General features: G+C 44.0%; 1 protein-coding gene across 2 annotated transcripts in view; it reads right to left on the bottom strand.

Moving 5' to 3' along the window:
* LRRC1 (leucine rich repeat containing 1) overlaps nucleotides 1-24,608 on the bottom strand; it is a 94,430-nt gene that overhangs the window by 16,508 nt on the left and 53,314 nt on the right. For both annotated transcript variants that reach the window (XM_044421535.1, XM_044421536.1), the window contains exons 7-10: nucleotides 22,435-22,509; nucleotides 18,686-18,830; nucleotides 12,241-12,359; nucleotides 2,806-2,889 (exon numbers count right to left, since the gene is read on the bottom strand). In XM_044421535.1, the coding sequence (XP_044277470.1) occupies nucleotides 2,806-2,889; nucleotides 12,241-12,359; nucleotides 18,686-18,830; nucleotides 22,435-22,509 (423 nt within the window). The remainder of the gene's footprint in view (nucleotides 1-2,805; nucleotides 2,890-12,240; nucleotides 12,360-18,685; nucleotides 18,831-22,434; nucleotides 22,510-24,608) is intronic.

Raw genomic sequence — 24,608 nt, 5'->3', positions numbered from 1 at the left:
TCACCAGGAGAAAAAACATTTTGATATCAGACCATGGCAAACATGTGATGCACAGTATGTTAGTGAAAACATTCTTTCACTTCAGCATCCATAGTTTAATTTTATTTCCAGTTTTAGACATTGCTTTCAATAAAACAAGAGTTACCACAATCATCACACATATCTAATGCCAAACCGAACCAAACCAAAAATGTAGTCTTCTGCAGCATAACTGATGGGTCACTATGGATGCAACTGCCACTGAATTGATATACTCCAGTGTTTACTACTTCAGAATGTCACCCTATCATTTCACCCCATCTTCAGACTCTACACCATCATTTCCCCCCATTACTATTACTGAAGGCATTTGTTATTCCTGCAAAATGTTCTTGGAAGCTTTATAACAGTCAGAGGAATAAAATTCTTGAATAAACTCATTATCCACTTATTCAGCAGATCATTTGCCTTGCTTTCAGTAACTGTTCTCCTCCACTACTTCATTACCAACATATTTGCAAGAGATAGAATTGCACCATATTGGCCAGATACTCAAAGTTGCCCAACATCTTTGAAATAAGCACACTTGATTAAAATCACAGGAAGTGGAATGTACTTGAGGAAGGGCTGCAGCACAGTAGCAAAGCACATGTTTTGGAGGCAATCGCTTCCAGATTCAATCCCTGGACATTCCAGGTACAGAATGGCCCCATCTGAAATCCTGAACAGCCTCTGGCAGTCAGTGCTGACAATGCCAATCTAGACAGATCAATTATGGAGAAGCAAAAGCTTCAGTGAAAAGCATGAGAGCTCTTATCTAGGGTTACTTGTTTGAACTCAGCAGGGGTCCCTTTACCTTTTCAATAATTCTGTATGCAGAAAAAATTAGGGCTGGTGCTCTTCCTAGTTCAGGGACTGCTCTGTTCAGAAAGCTCATAGGAGTTTGTGCTTAATTAAAGCAACAAGTCTCCTTCACCCTGAGAAGCAAGGAGAGGCTAATAAGACAGGGGGGGGGGAGAATGTTTACAACAATACAGCATTTATTCAGTTAAACAATGAAGACCGAGATGAAGACTACGGGCAATGAGGACAAAGAAAACTGACTTCCAGTGCCACCACGGTTCAGCCTGCCAAATGTATATCCACACCTCCCTTCTCTCATCCTTGCACTTTCTTTTCGTCTCTGAGCACACTAAACTGGCTTTCTTTTTGTCGTTTGACTTTCACACCATGTGTGGCTTTTTTATTTATAGGCCATGTGCATATTTTGCTTAAAGCAAATGTTAGCAATCAAACAGCTACATTGGCAGAAAAATAAATCACCACCAGAAGCCTGTGTGCTAACAGCTTTTCCACCAACTGCTTCAAGTCAGCATTAAAGCAGAATGAAAGAGAACTAAGGAGACTGAATCTGCCTGGCAGAGCTTCTCCACAGACCGTAGAATGAGACATATTTAGGAGCATGTCCAGGTGTTAGTTAGAGACTAATTCTTGCCATTTCTTTCTTCACCCTGGAGCTATTGGGTCTATCCTCCCATGCTGTTCTGTGAAGTCCATTGCCCTTTTGAAGCAGCTTGCACGGGTGGGATAGGGGAAAGAGGGCATCTCCAGAAAATCAGCTCCCCCACCCTTCCTAGAGCAAGAATCTCCATCAACAGAAGGAACACTTCCATTTGTGGAAATGCATGACTGCATCAACCTACTGAGTCTATTATAACAAGCAGCAGCAGCAGCAGCAGCAGCAACAGCAGCAGCAGCTTTTTAACATGAATTATACCAGGTTAGCAGTCTCTGTAACCGACTAACACGGTTTCTAGTCTGGAACTGTGACCTATGGAAGTTATGTTCTAATACATTTGTTAGCTTAGGCATACATAAGCAATTCAGATGACAGACGCTAAAACGAAAGGTATTTCCCAGAGCTGCAACTTTGAGACTATAGAAGACAGGCATGCAGCAAGGATATTCAAGTTACACCAAGCTTTCAGGTGCTGGTGTTGTTACACTAGCAACAGTAAAGAACAGGATTGCATTCCCAGGCAGGTAACTGCAATGAATATCCATCGATCACAGGACTCTGGGGCTTGGGTTCGACCTGAGAAGAAACACACATGCACTCTGCAGCCTGCCCCAGTAACACTGAATGCCAGAGTAACACCTGCAGTACTGCACTCTGACGAAGTTGTATTCTCACTGGGGTAGCAAGCAACTGAAGATGTTCCTTTACAGACTGAGCAAATGGACATCTGCAATCCATTGGTTGCAAACTTTCATTGCTATTTTAGAACTTGTGCGCCTGAGGTGAACTTTTGCATAGTAATTTTAGACATATACAACTGAATATCTCACCAGTAATACTCATAATTACCTGAATTTTGAAGGATATTCTGAGAGAGTACCACGCATTTATCTGCAGTTAGCATTCCAGAAGATTGCCCTGGTAAAGGAACTAGCCTTCAACTTTTTTTGAAACTTAGAAAATATTTCAATATTTCATTTGCAGAGTGAGAACTTTATATAAATAAAAGCTATCATCTTTTAATATCTGCAATGCCCAAGGATGGAAGGTGAAGTCTAATTATTTGGGCTTAACTTCTCAACAAATGTTAGCTGCAATGCATTTGACGGTAAAGCTAGAGTTCCAGTTTCAGCCATACACTTTTGTAATTCGTGCTACTCACATCTGTAGCTTTACTTTCCTCCACTAGCTGAGGTCCACTGATTTCAGGTTTAGCAACCATTCCATCCTATTTGAATGAAAACTAAACACCTCACATACCACTCAGTTTAACCAGCATATATAAAGGGCAAAGGGATACTGCTTACCTCTTTGGGTAAAGATACTAGTTTGTTCCTGTCAACATTCAGTATATTCAGCTTCTTTAGCCTTCCAATGGTCTTCGGCAAAGTCTATATTGGATTCAAACAAAGCAACACAAATGAATGAAACAAAGCAAACCAATGAATATTATCAGCATTTCAAAAGAAGTTTACTCTTTACAAAGTGAGAAATCTGAAAATTACAAATGTGCTAACTGAAAGATGTTGCCATTTTCTAAGAGGGGCATCCTGGGATAAAGGCAGCCCTGTGGAGAACTACATCCCAACTCTATATTAAAAAGTGTTATGACGATATAACTAAGTTGTCCAGAGTTTTGACACTCAAAGGCTTAGAAAGGATTCACAAAAGAAAAGCCCTCCTGTCTGGATAAAGGCAGGTTGCTTACCTGTAACTGATGTTCTTCGAGTGGCCATCTGTGCAATCACACATATGGGTGCTGCGCCTGCGCAGTGCCTAGGCCGGAAGATTAGAAAGCTAACGGTTTTTGGTGGGAAAACTCCGTTCCGCTCCCCCTTCGTGGTATAAATAGAGCAGAGTGTCCGCCATTTTGTTCAGTCTTGAAGACCGAACGTTCGCCCTCTACAGGTTAAGAATAAAATTAATGACAAACAGCACTGTACCCCAATGGTACCGATACAAATTATAGTATGGTACCGTGAACAATATCCACTCACCAGCATATACTATCAGTACCGATGCAAATTACACTATGGTACTGAAAAGCAGTATCTACTCATGGACACCGAGTGGGGCCGGTGGGTGGGTTGTGTGACTGCACAGATGGCCACTCGAAGAACATCAGTTACAGGTAAGCAACCTGCCTTTCTTCGTCGTGGCCTCTGTGCATCACACATATGGGTGATTAGCAAGGTTACCCAACTCGGAGGAGGGAGGTGTCGTCAGCGAAGAACAGACGAAAGAACAACCCTGCCAAAAGAGCAGTCCTGCCTGGCATGCACATCAAGCCGATAGTGCTTGGCCAAAGTGCATGGCCCTGCCCACATTGCAGCTTTACAGATATCTTGGAGCAGGACCCCTGCGGCAAAGGCGGACAAAGTCGCAACAGCTCGTGTGGAGTGACCCCTGGGGGTAACAGGTAAGTCTATTTTTGATAGTTGATAGGCCAAGACAATAGTCTGGGTGATCCAGTGCGACAGCCGTTGAGGTGTGACTGGGAGTCCTTTGTCATGTTTGGAGTACTTAACAAAGAGTCTGTTCATGCGATGGAAGGATTCCATACGGGAGCGATAGAAAGCCAAGCAGCGGCGAACATCAAGTGTGTGCAGAGCCCGCTCTATTGGATTCGCCGGCGCTGGAAAGAAGGCTGGCAGAACGATATCTTGACTCAAGTGGAATGGTGTAGCCACTTTAGGAAGAAAGGAAGAATCCATACGAAGAACGACCTTTTCCTTATGAAAATTAAGATATGGAGGGTCTATATGGAGAGCAGAAAGGTTGCTTGCTCTCCGAGCTGATGTCACCGCTATGAGGAAAGCTGTTTTCCAGGACACCAGGCGTAGGTCGCCAGTCGCCAGTGGCTCAAACGGAGGTTTGGTAAGTGCTTGGAGTACGACCGAAAGGCTCCAGGTTGGCATAGGCGGGCGAGTAGAAGGGTGTAGGTTCTGTAACCCCCGAAGAAAACATCAAAGCAGAGGTTGAGAGAAAACTGATACCCCTTGAAGCGCACCACAATAGTGTGAAATGGCGGCTACATAAACTTTAATGGATGACGATTTCAGTCCCAAGTGATAGAGTTCCAGGAGAAATTGCAAAATATTGTCAACTGAGGCCATTCCAGGAGAAAAAGAATGGCGTTCTGCAAAGGAGGAGAATCTCTTCCATTTGGCCGCATAAGAGCGACGAGTGGACGGTCTTAAAGCAGATGTAAGAATCGCTTGAATTTCTTGGTCAACAGTTGTCGGTAGCGAAGCGGTTGCCGTCGAAACCGACGTAGGGGCCGTCGGTACAGTGGAGTGAATACAGTCTGCTAGAGATTGGGATGTCGTCGGTACTGACGCAGTGGAATGACTCAAGTGATCCGCCATGCTGTCAACCTCAAGGCAGTCAGATCTGGATGTCGGACCACTCCGTTTTGCTGCGTTAATAGCTGAGGAATAGACAGGAGGTGAAGAAACGTTCCTTTGGATAGACGAAGAAGGGTGGCGAGCCACGGTTGTCTTGGCCACCATGGAGTTATTATTATTCCCGTGGCATTCTCTTGAGATATTTTCGCTACCACTTTCGTTGGAGGAAATGCATAAAAGGCTATGTTGTACCAGGGGATCATAAGGGCATCTCCCATCAATCCCGATCCTATGCCCGCCCTTGAACAATATAGGGCACGCACTCTGTTGTCGCAAGTGGCGAACAAGTCCAAGTCCGGATAGCCCCACAAACGGAAGAGGTCCTGGCATATTTGTCTGTCCATCTCCCATTCGTGCGTTGTTGACATATGTCTGCTCAACATGTCTGCTTCAGTGTTGTCGGTCCCTGCGAGGTGGACTGCTAGAAGCATAATGTCCCTCGGTATGCACCAGTCCCAAATGGCCATCGACAGACGTGCTAAAGGTGGCGATTTTGTGCCGCCCTGTTTGTTGATGTAGAAGACAGCTGGTATGTTGTCTGACGCAATCTGGACGACTTGTCGGCATAGCACAGTCTCGAAAGCCTTGAGGGCGTTGAAGATCGCCTGAAGTTCGAGGAAGTTGATGTGCTTCCTTGCTTCCCGTCGGTTCCAAGTCCCCTGGACCCGAAGATCCGACCATGTTGCGCCCCATCTGAGTAGCGATGCGTCTGTATACAGGGTCTTCGTTGGATGAGGTGTTCAAAACGGGACACCGACAGACAGATTGCTCGGAATGGTCCACCAAGCTAGAGTGTCGAGTATCACAGATGGAATTTGGATCAGTTTGTTGGGAGAACCTTGCTGTGGGCAAAATGAAGTGTTGAAAAACAGCTGCATGGCCCGCATACATAGTCTGGCATACGGGACAATGGCAACTGCAGCAGCCATGTGCCCCAATAGTCTCTGAATGGATATAGCCGGAACCGTTCCGAGTGTTCGGATTCGATGGATGTGGGCACATAAGGTAGCTCAACGGTCTGGAGGGAGGAAAGCTCTTTCCCATGTGGAGTCGAGATGTGCCCCGATAAAGTTGATGACCTGTGTGGGAATAAGGGATGATTTTTCGTGGTTAATACATAGTCCAAGATCATTGAGCAAGATGCAGGTCATGTGTATTGCAGACAGAAGACCTTGTTTAGTTTGGGAAACAATTAGCCAGTCGTCTAAATATGGGTATATTTGCACTCCTCGTGTCCATAAGTGTGCACATACTGGTGCCATACACTTTGTAAAAACTTGAGGTGCGGTGGCCAGGCCAAAGGGCAGCACAGCATATTCGAACAAGTCGAGCCCAACAGTAAAACGCAGGAAACGTCTATGCGAAGGATGGATAGCAATATGAAAATAGGCATCCTTCAAATCCAATGAGGCGAACCAATCCTCTCTCTTCAGTAACAGAAAAATATTCTGTAAAGTGGTCATCCGAAACTTTTTTGGTTTGATGTATTTGTTAAGATTTCATAAGTCCAAAATCGGACGAAGACCACCGTCTCTTTTCAGAACCATAAAGTATCTGGAGTAGAATCCGTGCAACCCCTCCGAGCAGGATAGTTGTCGAATCGCACCCTTGCGAAGCAACTGAGAGACTTCTTCGCACAGTACCGATGAAGAAGATGTAAATCGAATCGGACATGGTGGAGGGACGACATCGAATTCTATCCTATATCCGAACTGAATGATAGACAACACCCACCTATCAGATGTAATGGACTCCCAAATGGGGAGTCGGCCCTGAAGCCGGTCCCCAAAAGGGAGAGGGGAAGGTGGTGAGGGAAGAGAGAGAATGGTTCGCCCGGACCGTCAACGTGGACGTTTATCGGCGTCGAAGCGCCGCCGGCCCTGGGAGAAACGTTGCTGCGGCTGTTGTCTCCGCCATTGCTGTCTTTACTGGTAGTGTTGCCGAGGGTGGAATTGTGGACAGTAGGAGGAACGAGGCCATTGCCACTTATGCCTCTGTTGAGGAACCTCCATGCGGTGCGCGGTCATACGCGATTCATGTATCACTTTTAGCTTGCGGTCGGTTTTTTGATGAAACAATCCGGTACCGTCGAATGGCATTTCCTCGATCCTCCGTTTCATCTCGTCGGGGAAATTGCAATTGCGGAGCCACGTGTGTCGGCGCAGTGAGATGGCATTCACGAGAGCCCTCGAATTGGTGTCTACGTGATGTCATGCAGTAGACAACTGTTGCACTGCTACCTTCATTGCTTCTTTGATGAAGACCTTGGCAAGTTCGGCTTGGCGGTCTGGAAGGGAGGAAGCAACATTATCCAGCTTCTGCATAATAAAATACTGGTAACATGCCAGTGTTGCTTCATAATTCGATATGCGCACACCGAGTCCAGAGGCCGCATAGACTCGGCGCGCGAGCATATCGATTTTCCTCCCTTCCTTGTTGCGAGGGGCTGTGTGTGTCTCCTGGATTCCCTGCCCTGGGAGGATTCGAGGATGACAGGGTTCGGTCACGGATGGCGAATCAAGAACGGGATGTCGTCCTCTCGAACTCTGTACATGGCCTCATACCAACGGGAGGTGGCTTGCAGTTGATCCCAGGGTTGGACCATAGCCTGCCGAAGTGCGGTAATTAGCGGCAGGACTATGACCGCGGACTGTTCTCCCCTCACGACATCATAGAACCGATCCATGGATGGGCCAGGCTGTTGACTTGCTTCAATTTCGAGGGAACGGACGAGGCGGGACATGAGCTCCATAAAAGAGACATGTGGCTCATTGGGCGAAGCAGGTCCTTGGGAGGTGACTACTACATCGGGGGATGTAGAGTCAACCTCAGATTCATCCGAATCTGGATAATAATGAGGACGGTTGCTCGAAGACGATGTTTCGGGGGAGGTTGGACGTTGGACGTCCCCTCTCCACATGCCTGGATGTCGAAGGCAAATCTCTCGGGACCGATGGAGACGCACGATCCCGAGGGAAATATGGATAGGATTGATAACCACCCCAGTCTGGGAAGACACCATATCCATGCATCCTCCAATCGTCATCCCGGTGTTCCGACGAGCGGCTGTGGCGCCTAGGTGGCGACAGTGACTCCACAGGTCGCTCAGTCGTGGGCACTGGAGTTCGGGATCGTTCCCTCGGTGGGGAGTCTCTAATCTCGCCATCAGAGATGGACTCCCAAAGCGGCTCCTCCACTTGTTAGGTCGGAATGCTCTCAGGCCGAATGATAAGCCTGGGGGATCCCAGAGGTGTCACCTGCATAGTGAGTTGCAGGGCCGGTCCCGAAGGGGTCGGTACCGTGGCGGCAGATGGTACCGAGAAGCCCAACGAACCCGAGCCCCAGTGTTTGGAGCAATCAGGTTTCTTGGTTTTACGAGCGGGTTCTCCTTCCTCGGTACTTTACGAGCAAAAGGCTTCTCCGAACCCGTGTGCTTGCGCTTCTCCCGTTTCTTAGCTGGGGAAGAAGGCAGCACCTGGGTCTCCGCTGGAGTAGCGCCTTCAGCCAAAGTGCACTGAGGAGGAGCGGTGGAAGCGGATGCTTCGGAGGAGCGCTCACAGTTGAGGCAGAGCACGGAGGAGGTGTGGCTGAAGAGGAACCAGGCCGTAAGAGCAGCTGATCAGATTGCATCAAGGCCTGGTCCCAGAGGAGCTTCCAGAGACGGTTCTCCCTGTTCTTCCGCGCTTGCTTGGTAAATGCCAAGCAATGCCAAGCAATGGCTGCACTTGTCAGTTCTATAACCCCTCGCCGAGGCAGAGAAGGCATAGATCATGCAGATCTGCAGGCAACATTTTGGACCCGCATTCGGTGAATTTGTGGAAGGCCGCTCGCTGCGCCATTGTGGAAAAAGAAGAAAAGATGACAGGATAGAGGGTAAGATAATATTTTTGGTTTGTTTTTTAGAATAGAAGAAAGAGAGAGGGATACACAAACTTGGAATATAAGAGTTTAGAGTTAAAGAAGGGATAAAGGCAAAAAATGGACAGTAAGGACTCAAAGATCTTAGCGAGGGATGTTAATAGGCACGAGGCACAGCGAACAGCGGTCGCAAAGACTGAACAAAATGGTGGACACACCGCTCTATTTATACCACGAAGGGGGAGGGGAGCGGAGTTTTCCCACCAAAAACCGTTAGCTTTTTAATCTTCCGGGCTAGGCATTGCGCAGGCACAGCACCCATATGTGTGATGCACAGAGGCCACGACGAAGAACCACCTGTACTCCCCAGATCACATGGAAAGGTCCTACTGAGTAATATGAGTTATAAGTCAGGGGTCTGCTGGGGGAAAGGAAAAGCACCAAAAGATGCTTCCACTCAATTCTGAGCAATTCCACACTCCTCCTGCAGCCTCATCCCACATTGTGGGGAAAGGGGATCCTCGATTCCCCAGAGAGGTTTTTTCTGGGGCTGTGGTGGTTGCATGGGAATGTTAGCAACTTTCTCTCCAGTTGCTTATTTTAGAATGCAAGCCAGATCCAATGCATACTTTTTCCTTACATGCTTACAAATCGCCATATGTTTATTATGCATTCGTGATTCTTTGCTACATATCAGACTGTGAAAGGCAATAGACATTTTAGGACAATCAGTCTACAGAATCAAAAGAATGCCCAATGGAATTACTAGCTTCCAAGCAGATCATGAACTGGTCTTCCTCTATTTGCTGGCATTCCCATTCCCTTGCTCCTTTTATTTTGTAAGCATTTAATCATGATTGCCTACAGTTCTTCCCTTTCTTCTGTCCAGCATCAGGAGAACAAGAAAAATGGAGGCAATTTAACACAGCAGAAAAAACTCTTGGTTTTCCTACACATTGTGTTAAGCAGTCGAGGAAGTGAAAAGTCTGTGCTACTTCTTTCTTCTCCCAGTGGTTCCATCAAAAATGGCAATCAAGGGAACCAATGATAGTAAAATACAAATTAAAAACCATCTCAATTAAAAAAAAAACCAACAAACAAAACCCCAAAGCCATTAAACACACCATTAAAAGCACACCAATGGAAAGAAAGTGACTGTTCATAGCCAGTTAAAAGCTCCTTCAGCAGCAAAACAGCTTATATGTTATGTTCACATGACTCCAGTTCTCCGTCAGCTTCACTGGCTTCCCATTGAAGTCCGGGCCCAATTCAAGGTGTTGGTGATGACCTATAAAGCCCTAAACGGCTTGGGGCCTGGTTACCTGAAGGAGCGCTTATGTCCATATATGCCCAGCTGCCCCCTGAGATCGGCGGGAGAGGCCCTTCTCCGGGAGCCCTCCGTGGAAGAAATTGGGAGGGTGGCTACTCGGAGGAGGGCTTTCTCAGCGGTGGCGCCTAAGTTATGGAATGCGCTCCCCAGAGAGGTCTGCCTGGCACCGTCGTTATTTGTTTTTCGGCGCCAGGTGAAGACCTTTTTATTTAAGCAGCATTTTAAATGTTAATATTATTGAATTTTATCTGGCCAGGGAGGCTTGTTTTATATTGTATGTTTATATTGTATATTTGTATTTTATTTTAATGCATATATTTTAAAATGTTATTTTAATTTATTGTTGTAAGCCGCCCCGAGGCTTTGGCGAATGGGGCGGCATAAAAATGTTTAAATAAATAAATAAATAAATAAATAAATAAATAAATAAATGCCTTCGACTATAAGAATGTATTTGCTTGCTGGTAGAAGAACAAAGAGGGAGCAAGCTTCTTTGGAAACTCCTTGGTAGGGAATTCCAAAACTTAGGAGCTGCCACTGAGAAGGCCCTTTGGAAGCAAAATCTGCTGATGTGAGGAAGAAAAGACCCTTCACCAAGATCCTAACACCCTGTGGCTCTGTGTCTCTAGATATCTGCCTGTCTTCTGGTAGAACACTAGTCATGTGCACAGTCCTAGGCTGAAGCCACACATAAGATAGGAAGGACTCACTGTGATGTGAGCTTTGCTTCTATCTTAGTCTCTGCCTCTGCCACACCAGGCAATCAAACCTCTGATGGTGCGATTCTTGCCTCCTCACCTGCCTGGCCATTGGTGCTTCTGAGTTCTCCTTCTCCAGCTTGGAAACAAAGCACCCTATAGCCCATCTACCTTTTTCTGAGGTGCCTGCTTGAATGCGGCACAAGCAGTTGCACTGACTGGGCAAGCGACTCATTGCATTCAGGCTACTGACACGACTGAGAGAGCCGTTCACATAAAAAGAGCTGACAATGTAGTCAGATATACATATTTACTGTTTCCAACAGGCTGTACTGAAGGAGATGAGAAGGGGAATTGCAGCCATTCTTTTAGCAGGAATGGTGGACTTTATTTTTTTCTCTTCCCTTTTCCTCTCTTTGCTGTGTTTAGTTTGTGACCCTGTGGGAAGAGACTGTGTTGCTTCACAAATGGTATGTAGGCCAACCTAGGAATCTGTTTTGCCTGAGGATCAAAAATTAAAATATTCTGACTGAATGTATGTATAAATATATGAATCTTTAGCACAAGGTTTTCCAGGAGTGTACATTAGAAATCACGGTCAGCCCATCCCAAACTGCTGGAATAACACATGATCACTTTCTTTTTAGGAAATAGCTTTTTTAAAATATCAGACTCCAGAGTTTTGTTCTGTTTTTTTTTTTTTTAGTTCTAAATTGCTTTTCCCATGCTTCAAATGCCTTTTAAGCACCCAGTAATATTTAAGAGACCCGTAATTTATTAGACGACCTTTCATGTCTAAAGAAATTGGAAGTCTGTGAATGAAAGTCTCCTTCCTTCTGAAATCAGACAGCATACTTTTCGCTAACTGCAGTTATCGCTACCCTCCACTGCATGACATTTGCAACCAGCTATTCTTCTGGGAAACAGTCATTCAAAGCATTTAAAAAATAAGCTAAGTAAATTGACGCTTTCATTATGAAATATTATGCAATTTGGGGACGGTTTGAGAAGGAGACAGCAGTGCAGTACAGACAGCCAACCCTGCCTCACCCTGTGTATGCACATCATATTCTGCCTCTCCTCACCACTACAAGCTCTACCCAAGGACATGGTAAACGGTTCTATTGCCACGGTTTTTCATGTGTGCCATAGGTCTCTGCTAGTCAATTTGTTACAAGCTAGAATCATACTATAACTGCTTAAAACTGAAATGCATGCAATGTTTAAGCTTTTCATTCCCGTATGTGAATATTTTTCCTAGACCATAACAGCCATAGTATACAATACTGTCTTTAAGAATGCATATGGAAGGGTAGTAATTCAGCTGTCTTGTATTTCAGTGCAGTCATCATAAGACAGTAAAATAAAGACGCTGCAGTCAAAATGAGTCAGAACATGGCAAAAGGCTTAATTAATGCCATGCATGTGAAGAGCTAAAGCCATACTTACTAGCAGCTGGTTTTCTGTGAGAACTAATTCAGTAAGGCTTTCACAGTCTCCTACCGCTTCTGTTAACTGAACAAGCCGGTTCTGGTCGACCTTCAAGATGGATAGCTTTTTTAACTTTCCTACAAACAGAAGAGAGCAATTTAGGCTAGCGATCTCAACAGACCAAATTATGCAATGTGAAGTTTCCATATAGACATCACTAGCGAGCATTCCAAAAAATATGTAGGTGTACCCATCAAATTCTATACAATATTTAAAATCTCTTTTCCAATAAGATCTAGTTACTTTTCCAAAGAATGTGCTTTCAGAGATTTTTTTAATAACTGAAAAAATAGAAAACCACTTTTGTCTAAGTGCTATGATCATCCAGCTTTTTAAAGGCAGAGGACAGAAAAGGACAGAAAAAGAGAAGCAACGCTGTTGCACAGTCACCTGGCACTTCAAGGTGCCAGCCCAGTACTGAGACTATAGGCCATAACTTGAGGCACCAGCCGAGTCAGCTTCGCCCCTTCTCCACATGGGGAACGCAAAGGATGAACACAGCTAGCACGGCAGTAGGCTTGGCCTAGCCCAGGCTTCCCCCTGCTGACTACTCTGTATGGGAGCCAGTTGGGAATGCCTAGACGGAAACAAGCAGACTCTCCAAGTGATGAGCCAGGGGAGGAGCCCTGCCCCAATGCTGCAGATAAAGCTGTGCCCCAGGGCCATCCAGCCTGTGTGGGGCCTCAGAGGGAGACAGGCTCCCAGATCCATTATGGCTCTCCACTCCCAATTGCAAATAAATAAAAGTTCTGTCTTTTGTTCAGAACGCTCGAAAGCAGGACACGACTACGGGAGACCCAACAAGGATTAGAGTGCTCTGTTTTGCCCAGTGATGGCCAGTAGTTCTCGGGCCTCCCTGCCCTGCAGGTGGTGCCCTCTCTGGCTTCACCCTCCTTTAAGACTAGCAGAGGAGCGCCTTGTTCTCCCATTCACAGAGCAAGGCAAGATGCTAGAGCAAAGCACTCACACGATCAAATGCTAGATCATTCATGCCAAAATGACAGATCAAGGAAAATCTATAGCACAGTTGGGAGAAATCCTTACAGGACACTGACCAAATGTTTGATCAAAATGGGTACCTAACAGTGCATGGGTGAGAATGACGACTGTTTCAGGCTCACCGGTGAAGCGTTATGCAAATAAGAGCAGAATGAACTCAATGGGAACAACCAGATGAGCAAAGCAGGTGAACATACAAAGAGCCATGGCAGGTCAGGTCAAGGTCCTTCCAGTCCAGCATTCTGTTCCCACAGTGGCTGGCTGGCTGGCTGGCTGGCTGGCTGCCTGCCTTCAGGCACCCTCCCTCCCACGTTCTCCAGTAAGTGATGTACAAGCAAAGAGGACTAGTAGCCATGGACAGTCTTCCGATATCCCTTTAAAGCCATCCAAATTTGTGGCCATCGCTACCTCCTGTGGAAGTGAATGCCACCGTTTTAACTAGGCACTGTATAAAAAAGAAGGTAGTATCAAACATATTGCAATATATTACATAACCACTATGCTCTGTTGTGGTCACTGCCACTCCCTGGCAAAATATTTAACAGTTGGCTATCATATATTTTGCCTCCATGAATTTGGCAGAAGGTGGTGGTGACTACACCAGAGCATAAGGAGGTATAGAGGGTAGAAAAGGTGGTACTCCAGCTGCTACCCTCACTGTGGAGGGCTAAAAAAGGCAAAACTTAGCATGAACGCAAGTTACATTTGTCCTTTTTAATCCTCCATAGTAGTTTTCTGTTGAAAAGTTTTGCTGCTACTACATTCAGCAACGCAGTCTGCTAAGAAACAGGAAGCAGAAACTGCCTGATGTTACCCATAATCAGGGCTTTTTTTGTCAGAGAACGCACCGGAACGGCGTTCCGGCACCTTTTTTTCTAATGGATTTCACGAAGTGATTTTGAATCGCCTGTCGGCGTAGCAGGTCAGCAGCAAACATCATTAACATAGTGCCTGCGGGCTGCTTTTGTGTCTGCGCTGCCCGACTTGGGACACTGCTCGGCTTGGGACTGGTGTGTGTGGTCGCATGCTGAGTGCTTACTGTCGGCGGCAACATGAGTTCCGGCACCTTTTTTTTTTTTTTTTTTTACAAAAAAACACTGCCCATAATTGTACTAAAAGGTGACAATAAGTGGGTAGGGCAAAACTGAAAGGGAATGACTACTGACTATAGTAAACTGCGTGCAGTACTATTGCTTGGAATTTTGTCTGCCTTGGCATCAAAACCAATAAAGATGCACAGGGCACAAATTTTCCATGCATGTGTGTGAAAACCATGCAAGAGTATATGAATGCATACAGATGAAAGACTGTTTTTAGTTACTTTTCATGCACTTCTGCAAATAGAATGTGTGTTTTCTGTTTGAGCAGACAGGTGAGTATTATGGGAAGCTCGCTTATCTCGTAAGAATGAGAGAAATCAAGTCTCAACTGATTTTCCCACAGTGATGTTATAATATAGATTTATCTGATTAGCTTTGCAACATTATGATGCCACTATATATCCTATATCATCAACGTCATCATCATTGGTTGGGATGTTTTGAAGAAATGAAGAGCATGGGCATCATCAGAAAGTGAAATAATTGCCCAGCCACAAATGAAGTAGAATATTTCTGTAATATTTTGACCTACCCAAATTTTCTCCTAAAACATGTACTCATAACAGGTGTTTTTGCAGAGTCATTCTTGGTTATTTTCTATTTTAACTGTTTTCATTTTTTTCTAGTTTTCTGATTATTTATTGCATTTTATTGTCTGTTTTTAAGGAATATTGTAAACCACCCAGACAGCTTTGGCTGTGGGGCAGTACAAGAGGAGGAGGAGGAGGAGGAGGAGGATCATGATGATGATGATGGCTAATATCCTGCAGAACCTTAATTATCAGGTTAAGCTTTTTGGGTTTTTTTGCTCAATGACCTAATGCCCTGCCACTGATGTACTAACATCTACAAAGTACAGAGTGACAGAGTAAGACAATTAGGGCTGGGCAATGACATGCCATAAAAAGAAATTTGCATTATATTGTGGAGATATTGGCATTCATGGCAGGTGAAGCCATTGCTGGTTCCTTGAAGGAAAAAAGGTGGGATATAAATACATATATAATGACAGATCTTGTCTTTGGCACAAAATCAAAGGGGAAAGCCTTGAGCAAGTTGTGCACGTGCCTTGCATGTAAGAAGCAGTTACAACCACACATGATAAGGCCTGGCAGTCTTATCATAATTACACCTAAAACAGGGCTGTGCAATGAATTTAATGGGGGTGAAAACGAAGTAGATTTTCTTGATTTGGTCCCCAGGTTCTGATTTGTTAGCCCTGCACTGGCACCAACTCACTGTGATACAAGTTGAACCAGCTCCTGGATTTCTGTCTCTAAAACAGACTTCAATTTGTTCAGGTTTTTTTTTTTTAATGTGCTAATAAAATTTGCACCAATAAGCCCACCTGGTTCTAGCATGAGTTGTGCAGAATTGGCTAATTCACACTACAGCAAAGTGATTTTAGAGTGTTTATTTGCACAAATTTCATTAACAGATTAAATAAACATAAGAACTGTGCTCTGTCTTAGAGACAGAGGTCTGCAAAAGAAAACCCAAAGTGGATTTCTTCCAATCATCAGACTGGAAGTGGGCAGGAGCTGTCAAGCCGGATTTCCCTGTTTCAGTACATCCCTAATCTAAGCCTGTATCTGTAAACTTTTTTTTTTCCTGGCAGGGGTGGGGGGACGGGGTGAAGCAAAGCAGTGATTCATGTATTAAAAGAGTCTGCTTCTTCTGAGAAGAATTTGAGACATTCACTGTAGAACTACTCTACTGTTTGAAGCATGTCCCCTCGAATCACAAATTTAAAGCATATGCTTAAGCACTTTTAAATGCATGCTTTTTGGGGCAGGTAACTTGAATAAAATACCTTCCAAATATTTAAAATGTGTTCAATTGGTGAGGAGGCAACTCCAGACAAATCTAGCTAAATACAGGCTCGGACTCATTTTTAGTGACAATTGTGGCAGCAACCCATGTCCCACTAACATGTTGTATGCATCCCAACGGACCCATGTACATTCATGACATATTACAGTACAAATAAAGCACATAGAAGTGCTTTTATCTATCATATTTGTATCACACTAGTCCTCTGAGGAGGACATTCACTGGATTAGCTCAAATCATGCTCAACAGCCCTGTGAGGTCTGCTTGCCCAAGAGAAGCTGGCTTCCTAGCATACCATAAGAAAGCAGGGATTTAAATCCAGGTCCAAATCCAACATTCCACTCACTGGTGTTGAAAGACAGTCATTCATGCTGCACTCAGAATGCAGAGTTAGGTGTTTGTTTTCCAATGTTGCGAGTGCTGTATTGGAGAGACTTTTGGAACCATACTCAGAAGCCTCCTGTTGCTGTCTCAATAATGGGCAATAGCTGTGTACCAATTAAAAGATTTAGTTACTGCAACACGCAGTGAATGAAAATAAAACTGCAGACTGACTGCTGTGAACTATATCATCACAAGTAGAAGAAATAAAGGCAGCAGCCAGCATGTTTAGCAAGTGGGAGGAAGATAAGGACAAAGAGGGAGAGGTTTGGGCAGTACCAGACAGGATAAGGCAATCAAAATAATGCTTACGTAAATAGAGGCATTTCAGTTGGAAGAATCACATGTCAGGCATTTCCTTAAGCGTATTTTCTTACCTGAAAACCACTGTATTTTAATTGCTATTATTTATATGACACATTAATGAATCTGGTGTTTTACAGGTAAGCAGAAAGAGACAGGTCCTTACCCTATAAAGTATGGCAACTCAATTTCAACAGTGGGGAAAACAGATGGACTCGTGAAAAAGGTTGGATGCATATTCATAGGTATTACAACTTCTTTAAGTTGGATGTGAAGCCTGGAAGGTTAAAAACAAGAGTAGGCAACCTGGTGCCTCCAGATATTATGGACTGCAACTCTCTCAAGCCCCAGCCAACACAGCCAATGAGCAAGAATGATGGGAGTTAATGTCCAAAACATCTAGAGAGTGCCTGGTTGCCAGCCCCTGGATTAAACTGAAAGATTCAGTGATAAAATAGATCTAAGAAGGAATCTGAAGAATATGGGGGGGAGGGGGGACCAGGTCAGTATTCCACAGAAAGCCTCAGGCATAGATGGGCACAAGAGAGAATGGGCTGAAGCTGGCAGCGTTGGAAGTGCGAAAGTCATCAGTAGAGGCTGAACTTAATACAGGACAGTAAGATAGAGCACGGGTGCACTTGCAGAGAAGGCTAAAGGTCTGTGAGAGATGCAGAAGGATATAAGGTTCTGTGTGGGGTTTTAAGAAGGATACCACATTTTCTAAGTGAGAGGAGAGTGAATGACATTGGAAGTTTTTAATGTATTGAGGCACGGAGGGGAAGAGCCAAAAAGAAGGTTGTGGTCAAGGTGAAAAGAAGCCGATCAAAGTATGAACCAAAGCAGAGGAAATAAAAGCAGTGATCTCACCTGCAATTTAATTTTTATCTTCCCAAACAGGCAAACTATAACACCATAGAACAGTCTCCAAAATTAGCCATTTAATTCTTGTAACACTCTGCCTTACATTCTGTGAAAAGCTGCAACCCATTTTTCTACACCAAATCATGAATAAGGCCATGCCAAAGCATCAGCTTGGGAAGAGGCTCCAAATAACTTTGGGTTAAATTGTAGAAGAACAACAAGGCAGAGGAATAAAGAGCAACGATTTGGGGCAAAATTATGACCTTTCTTATACTACACACACATCTCTAAGGCCTATGCAAGAGGACATTAGATAGTTTACCAGCCAGCTTTTACCCAACAAAGAGAATTCCAAGTGTGGCAAGGATTGTCCACATATCATAAGCAAATTAAAGAAAATGTCAGGCGGGACAAGGAAACACACTCCGAATGTAAACAGAACTATGTACTATAAGAAACACAAGACTGCTGTGTTCCAAGTTCTCCCTCTCCTGTTCTGTAATGTGTAGCATAACACAGTTCATGCCACAACATCAATATTTCTGACCTCTTCCAGCTGATGCAAGGGGAATGCATGAATCTGTGTTAAACCATAGTTAAGTGCTAGAATATGCAACTTGTATGTAGAAACAATCAGAGGCCCAGGGCTCCCATTAGGCCTAGCCAGAACAACCAATGATGAGTGATCATGGGAAGTGCAGGAATAAGCATTTAGACAATCACAATTTATAAACATGTGGTTTAGTGTTACATGGAAATAGATCCAGTGTGTAGCTCTGTTCTTTATCACACTTACACACAGAGAGAATATTTCTGAAAACAAATTTATTGTGAATAAGAAAACATTAAACATTCTGGACATACCTACTTTTAACTTGAACCGGACTTTCCTTTCCTTTATTATTTTTTTTTAACTTTTCACTTACCTACACCATCTGGTAGCACCTCAAGAAGATTCTGAGAGATGAGCAGGTCAGTCAAAGATGTCAGACCACTTATCTCTTCAGGGAGTTTTTCCAGTTTGTTTTCAGAGATATCCAGACATAGCAGGTTTTTCAGGCTTCCTATTTCCTATAGGGAAAAACTCTAAGTCATGTCTCAACAGGCAACAGAGCAATCTGACAAGTGTCCCATTGCAAAATTCTGAGGAGCAAAAAGACAACAATTTGTCCCTGCTAGACAACAACCCACTTCTGACAGTATCACAAGTGAATCACCCATAACTCTCTGTGTGCAATACCTGGCATGTGCTAACAGTCCAAGTTAATTGCTCTCAGACTTATGGGTGCAGTCCAGAGTTGCCAGCTAATCATTCAGTGGAAAGCAACACCCAATTTTAAGTATTCATTCAAGGCCAAATGGTTTAATCATGCAAAAGCTAGGTATACGAATGTTTCTCCTTTCAAGTGACTTCAGCAAATTAGTTCTTGCTGACTCATGCTTCGATAGTACATAAGGACTTTGTACCTTGCATTTCTTGTATCACAAAATACTTATAATGAGGCAATATTTAATCTTATCTCACTGAATTATACACCAAGTACTGCACTATATGATCTAAGGTTTCTGCATGCATTATAATTAGCAGAAGACACAAATGCCTGAAGTCTGACTGTAAAATTAACAGCATTTATTTTTAATACTGTTCACATACAAGTACACCCTCACTATAAATTCACACCTACACACATTCTGTCATGGATAAGCTCTTCGATTATCAAAACACCGAACACTGCTGAATCAACACAGTTGAAAAGAGGGTGGTGGAAAGCAGACACTCCACAACTGCAACTCAGTCCTGCCTATGTAGAACGTCTCCCTCGTTTCCAGCTTCCACACAAAGAATTGCTCACAAAAGGCTGCCTGCATGCAATCACGACCTTCAGTGTTAGGCAAAGTCCTCAGAGCAACACCTGCGGGAACCACTGTACTTGCCAGGCCCATGTATGGTCCCTGACAGTCTATTTCACCCCCACCCTGGCAAATAAATTGAGTGTTTCCTCCTTTCTCTTGTATGGAGTAAGTCATGGGGCAAGATGGTTCCTGCAGAGTTACCTCTGTGCCCCTAGACCAGTGGTGGCGAACCCATGGCGTGCATGCAACAGCGGGCAGGCAGAGCCCTCTCTGTTGGCACGTGAGCCAAGTCGCCCCAGCATCGCCCCAGCAGCCGAGCATCAGATAACAGCCCACATAGGGGCCATGCGCATGCTCGGAAAGGAGTAGCAGCGCTGGGTGATGACGTCACAAGCCGCGACTCATTTGCAGCAACTCTTCCGAGCTTTTGCATAGCTATATGTATGTGTGTTTGCTTGAACTGGCTGTAAGGTATTTTTTCTCATCTAAAACCTCAGTAGTCAGGGTTTATTGCAGAGCTGGCACTTTGTCATAAATAAGTAGGTTAGGGTTGCAGTTTGAGCACTTGGTCTCTAAAAGGTTTGCCATTACTGCCCTAGACAATACTGGGGTAGGGTTGCTTTTCTTTCTCTGTTCAAGTCAATGGACTGGTATGTTCAGTAGCTGAAATAGGGAGGAAAAAAGAGCTCCATTCTGGAAAATGGCTGCAGAAATTCAGCCCCAATACACTAAGGACTCTTGGGGCAAGAAGGCTTTTAGCAAGAGGAAGGGTTTTTCTTACTCCATGCAAATGAATGAAGAAACTGCTCTATTCTCTTGCATGGGGACGGAAAACAAGGAGACAAAAAGAAAGAAGTACTGGAAAAAAGAAAGAGGGGTGGTGCAGTCACAGAAGAGCAGCCAGAGAGGGAGAGAGAGCAGGGAGGGGAGTAAGGGGACGGGGCAGGGACAGAGAGAGAGAGAGAGAAGTCGGAGAAAGTAGAATACACTGAGCATCTAAAACCATGCATGCCTACAAAAATAGGTAGCCAGGATTGCCCCAACATTGCTGTGAGTGGCTACAGCATTCAATTTGTAGTGGTCTCAAGGCAACTTTTCAAAATGCTAAATGGGCCCACAGGCCTGAAAAGGTTGGAAAACCTATTGTTAGACACTGAGGGAAATTAGTTTCTACAAGAGACAGTGCCACCCCCATTTCCAAGTTAAGAAAATACTGAACTTGGCATTCTATTCTTTTTAGCCCTAGTTCTTTATAACCTCTGTTAGTAAATCTTTCCCATGTTATCTTGAAGATGTAGTAGGGTCAGGAAAGCTATCTGGAAGATTTTAACAAGACTGATTTGTGCAAAACAGTTGCTTGAATCCAGCTTCCCAAAAAACATTAACAAGACTCTGTTTCAGTCATATCTGCTGATGTCATTTTGTGGATGTAAATACTTCCTTAATACTTTTCTGTTTTCATCCAATTCTAAAAATCTAATGACAGATTCTCAGCTGATCATAAATAATGTCCTATACCCAGTACATTCAGCTACAAACTCCTGTTCATCAGCTTTCTAAATCTTTCAGTCAGACTGAATATCCTAAAAAGCCTAGGCAAATCTTTACCTGGCACAGAAAAAATAAGAGAAAGTATCAGGCAAGCTTCTCTGGGAAGTGAGTTCAAAAGGCTGGGCCCCACAACAAAAAAGCCCCTCTAGGTCACCCTCATACTCATCCCAGTTAGAGCAGAGAATCAATCAGAAGAGCCTGTGATCAAGATCTTGCTATCCCAGACAGGTCTGTGTGGAAAGAGACCATTATTGTTGTTGTTGTTACACCGCATTGTTGTTACACTGCCTTTTTCCTCTTCTGAGGAACCCAAAGTGACTTGCATATCTCCATTTTATCCTCACATCAACCACCCTGTGAGCTAGGTCAGGCTGCAGGTGAACGATGGCTCAGAGTCGCTCACTGAGCTCCATGGCTGAGTGGCAACTAGAACCCAGGTCCCCCTTCCAACATTCTTAACCACCACACCACACTGTCTGTGTTGACATGCCCAGAGCCTAAACTGTCTGGAGCTTTCCAAATCAAAACCAGTATCTTGAACTGAGTCTGGTAGTAGATTAGGAGAAAATGAAACTGTCCCAGCCAGTTACAGAAGTTGTCGTCAACAACAGCCCCACACATAACACGTTGCAATACTTCAAAAAGGAGTTACCAGAGCTTGACCATCACTTAGGGGCTTTAATAGCATTTAGTGGCAACCAATGCTAACTACCATCCCTCTTGATTTTCATGGCTCCTTTACTTCCTTGTAGTCTCTTCCTTGCTCATCTACTTTAGGATGGATGGGGCCAGATCTACAAATACATTTCCGGCATGTAGCATCATACTGCTTCTTCAACTTCAAAATACAAATGAAGTTCATATAAAGATGAAAAAGGTACTGACAGGTGGGAAGTAAAATTCATAACCTTAAAAAAGACAATCTATGTATTAAGCAGTGGGATATAAATTCTTATATTTTCCCTTAAACCAGTGTGGTATAGTGGTTAGAATGTTGGACTGACATGTGGAAGATTTGGGATTTAGACCCCACTTGGTCATGAAAATCACTGGATCGGTGACTTTGAGTCAGTCACTGACTTTCAGCCCAAGCTACTACACCGGGTTTTTAAGAAAAATTGAGAAAGCACGAATGATTACGTAAGCCATCTTGGATTCCTTGCAGGAAAAAAACAAGACAAATATAATTAATACAAACTAATGAATAAAACGTAAGTGTTTAATTTAAGCAGATTAATTTATTTATGCATTTATGACTAGTGTCTCTTACCTGAGGTAATTCTACGAGCTGGTTTCCATCCAGCCAGAGGTCTTTAAGATTATAAAGTGCACCTATAGTGTCTGGCTGTAACATACAAAAGAAAAAAAATATCATAATTAGCTTTACAAAACAAAACATTATAGCACACTAGAGAAACAAAAGAAGCTTTATTTATTTACTTCAGCCAAGTATCTTAGACAGCAAATTCAGGAATGCAAAAAACCCACAATTATCAATAGGACTGTATTTGCTATACATAGCCCATGTAGCAAAGGAATATCATATTAACAAAGCTATGGACAAAAATAAGCACAAAGGCAGTGTATCCTTTTAGTTCTTTAGCTCAGCATGCCATTCCTTACACAATCCTACAAATCAGTCCAACCTGTTGAAAACTTTGTGGGCAAGGGGAAAAAACAGCAAAGCTCAACTTGTTACTATTTCTTCTCTTCCAGAGTCAACTCTCAATAACCTTATACACCCTGAGACCATCCAATAAAAGTACCAAGGGCCTTCTTTCCATCCACTGAACAGAAACTGTATCCAGACAACAACAACAAACTACAAAAGATCTCCATACAGGTAAAGTATGCAAGAAGCATCTTCTCCAGTCAAGGCAATAGAGCCAGGATTGTGGAATAAGATTCCAGGTTGCTCATTTCATTTTTTTACTCTTAGTTCTAGTTTGTCTGATTTACTGGGTCAAAGGAACAAGCACTGTACATTATATGTTTTACAACTGGCAAATTCTTTTCCAGTATGTGCAATTAACCAAGACCATATAACAGAATATCATACAAATGCATTTGCAGACCAAACAGTTGAAAATATGGTTTTCAAAGTATTATTATTAAGCCCAAACTATCCTGACAACTGAGGAAAGGCACATATTTTTATTTGTTTTACCAGTTTCTGAAAGTGAAAGCGTGTGCATTCTGGCCTGCCTTTCAGGAAAAATGTACTTGGGTCTCCATGTCACTCAATTGAATGGCACATGCCCAGTTCTGCTTCCTGACTGCTAGCTTAGCAGATCAGCTGGTTTAGGGACTCTGGGATACAAACTGCCAAGCCCCCAGGGAGCAAGTGAACAGGGAGAGCAAACAGGAGTTTGGTGGCAGAGTTCAGCAGGGAAGATCAAGGGGGAGGTCCCTAAACTTTTTTTCTTTTCTCTCCTTAGCTCCCCCGTACCCCATTTTTATTATTTGTATCACACCCTGTATTGTTACCATTCAGAGAAGACTGAAGGAAGCACTGCTTGCTACAACAGGCCCAGCAAGCTACAGTTAAAATGGCAGGAGAAAGGATACACTGAGAAGACTCCCAGTGGTGGTGACATGCAATGTCTGTGCAGTGCTTGTTTTCCTGCCTGAGGTCAGCATGGCTTACATGTGCAACAAGTGCCAGCTAGTAACCCTGTTGGAAGAAAAGGTGAGAGCACTAGAGCAGCGAGTGTCCACCCATAAAGGAATTAAAGAAGATGAAGAGTTTTTAGACAGAGTGGTAGAGAAGCTAGAAGAACAGCAGAAAGATGCGGCAGAAAAAAAGACTCCTGAGGGAAGGGAAAATGAGGAGGAAACTCCCTGAAAAGGAATGACAGGTACAGAAAAACTAGAAAACACTCTGCATCAGTGGAAGCAGTGGAAGTATCGAACCACATTCAGTTACTCAAGGATGAGACTGGAGGGCAGCCAGCTGGGGAAGACCTGTGAGTACTCCTGTGCAACACTGAGCAAGAGGCTAAAGGTCAACCAAGTAGTGGCAGTGATACCAAGGCTTACAAAAACAAGGAGAGAAGGGCGTTAGTTGTGGGAGATTCCCTGTTGTGAGGGATGGAAAAACATATATGTCAGGAAGACCCATGGACTCGTCAGGTACGCTATCTCCCTGGAGGGCAAATGAGTGATGCAACTGGGAGACTGTCCAGCCTCATACAGCCCACTGACACATATCCTTTCCTTCTTATACATGTGGGAACAAATGGCACTGCCAAGTGGAGCACTGAAGAAATCACATCAGACTTTGAAGCTATAGGAAAGAAAGTCAGTAACTTTAGGACCCATATAGTTTTCTTCTCGATTCTTCCAGTTCTTGGAGAGACAAGGAAAGAAAACAATTCTGGTGCTGATGTGAGAGATTTTGATTCTGGGACCATGGACCACACTTTCTGGAAGATGGACTGATGG

The sequence above is a fragment of the Varanus komodoensis genome, unplaced genomic scaffold, assembly GCF_004798865.1.
Source record: "Varanus komodoensis strain SLA01 unplaced genomic scaffold, ASM479886v1 scaffold12, whole genome shotgun sequence".
Classification (NCBI taxonomy): Eukaryota; Metazoa; Chordata; class Lepidosauria; order Squamata; family Varanidae; genus Varanus; species Varanus komodoensis.
The sequence above is the reverse complement of the archived record's forward strand: the minus strand, read 5'-3'. Positions and strand labels throughout refer to the sequence as shown.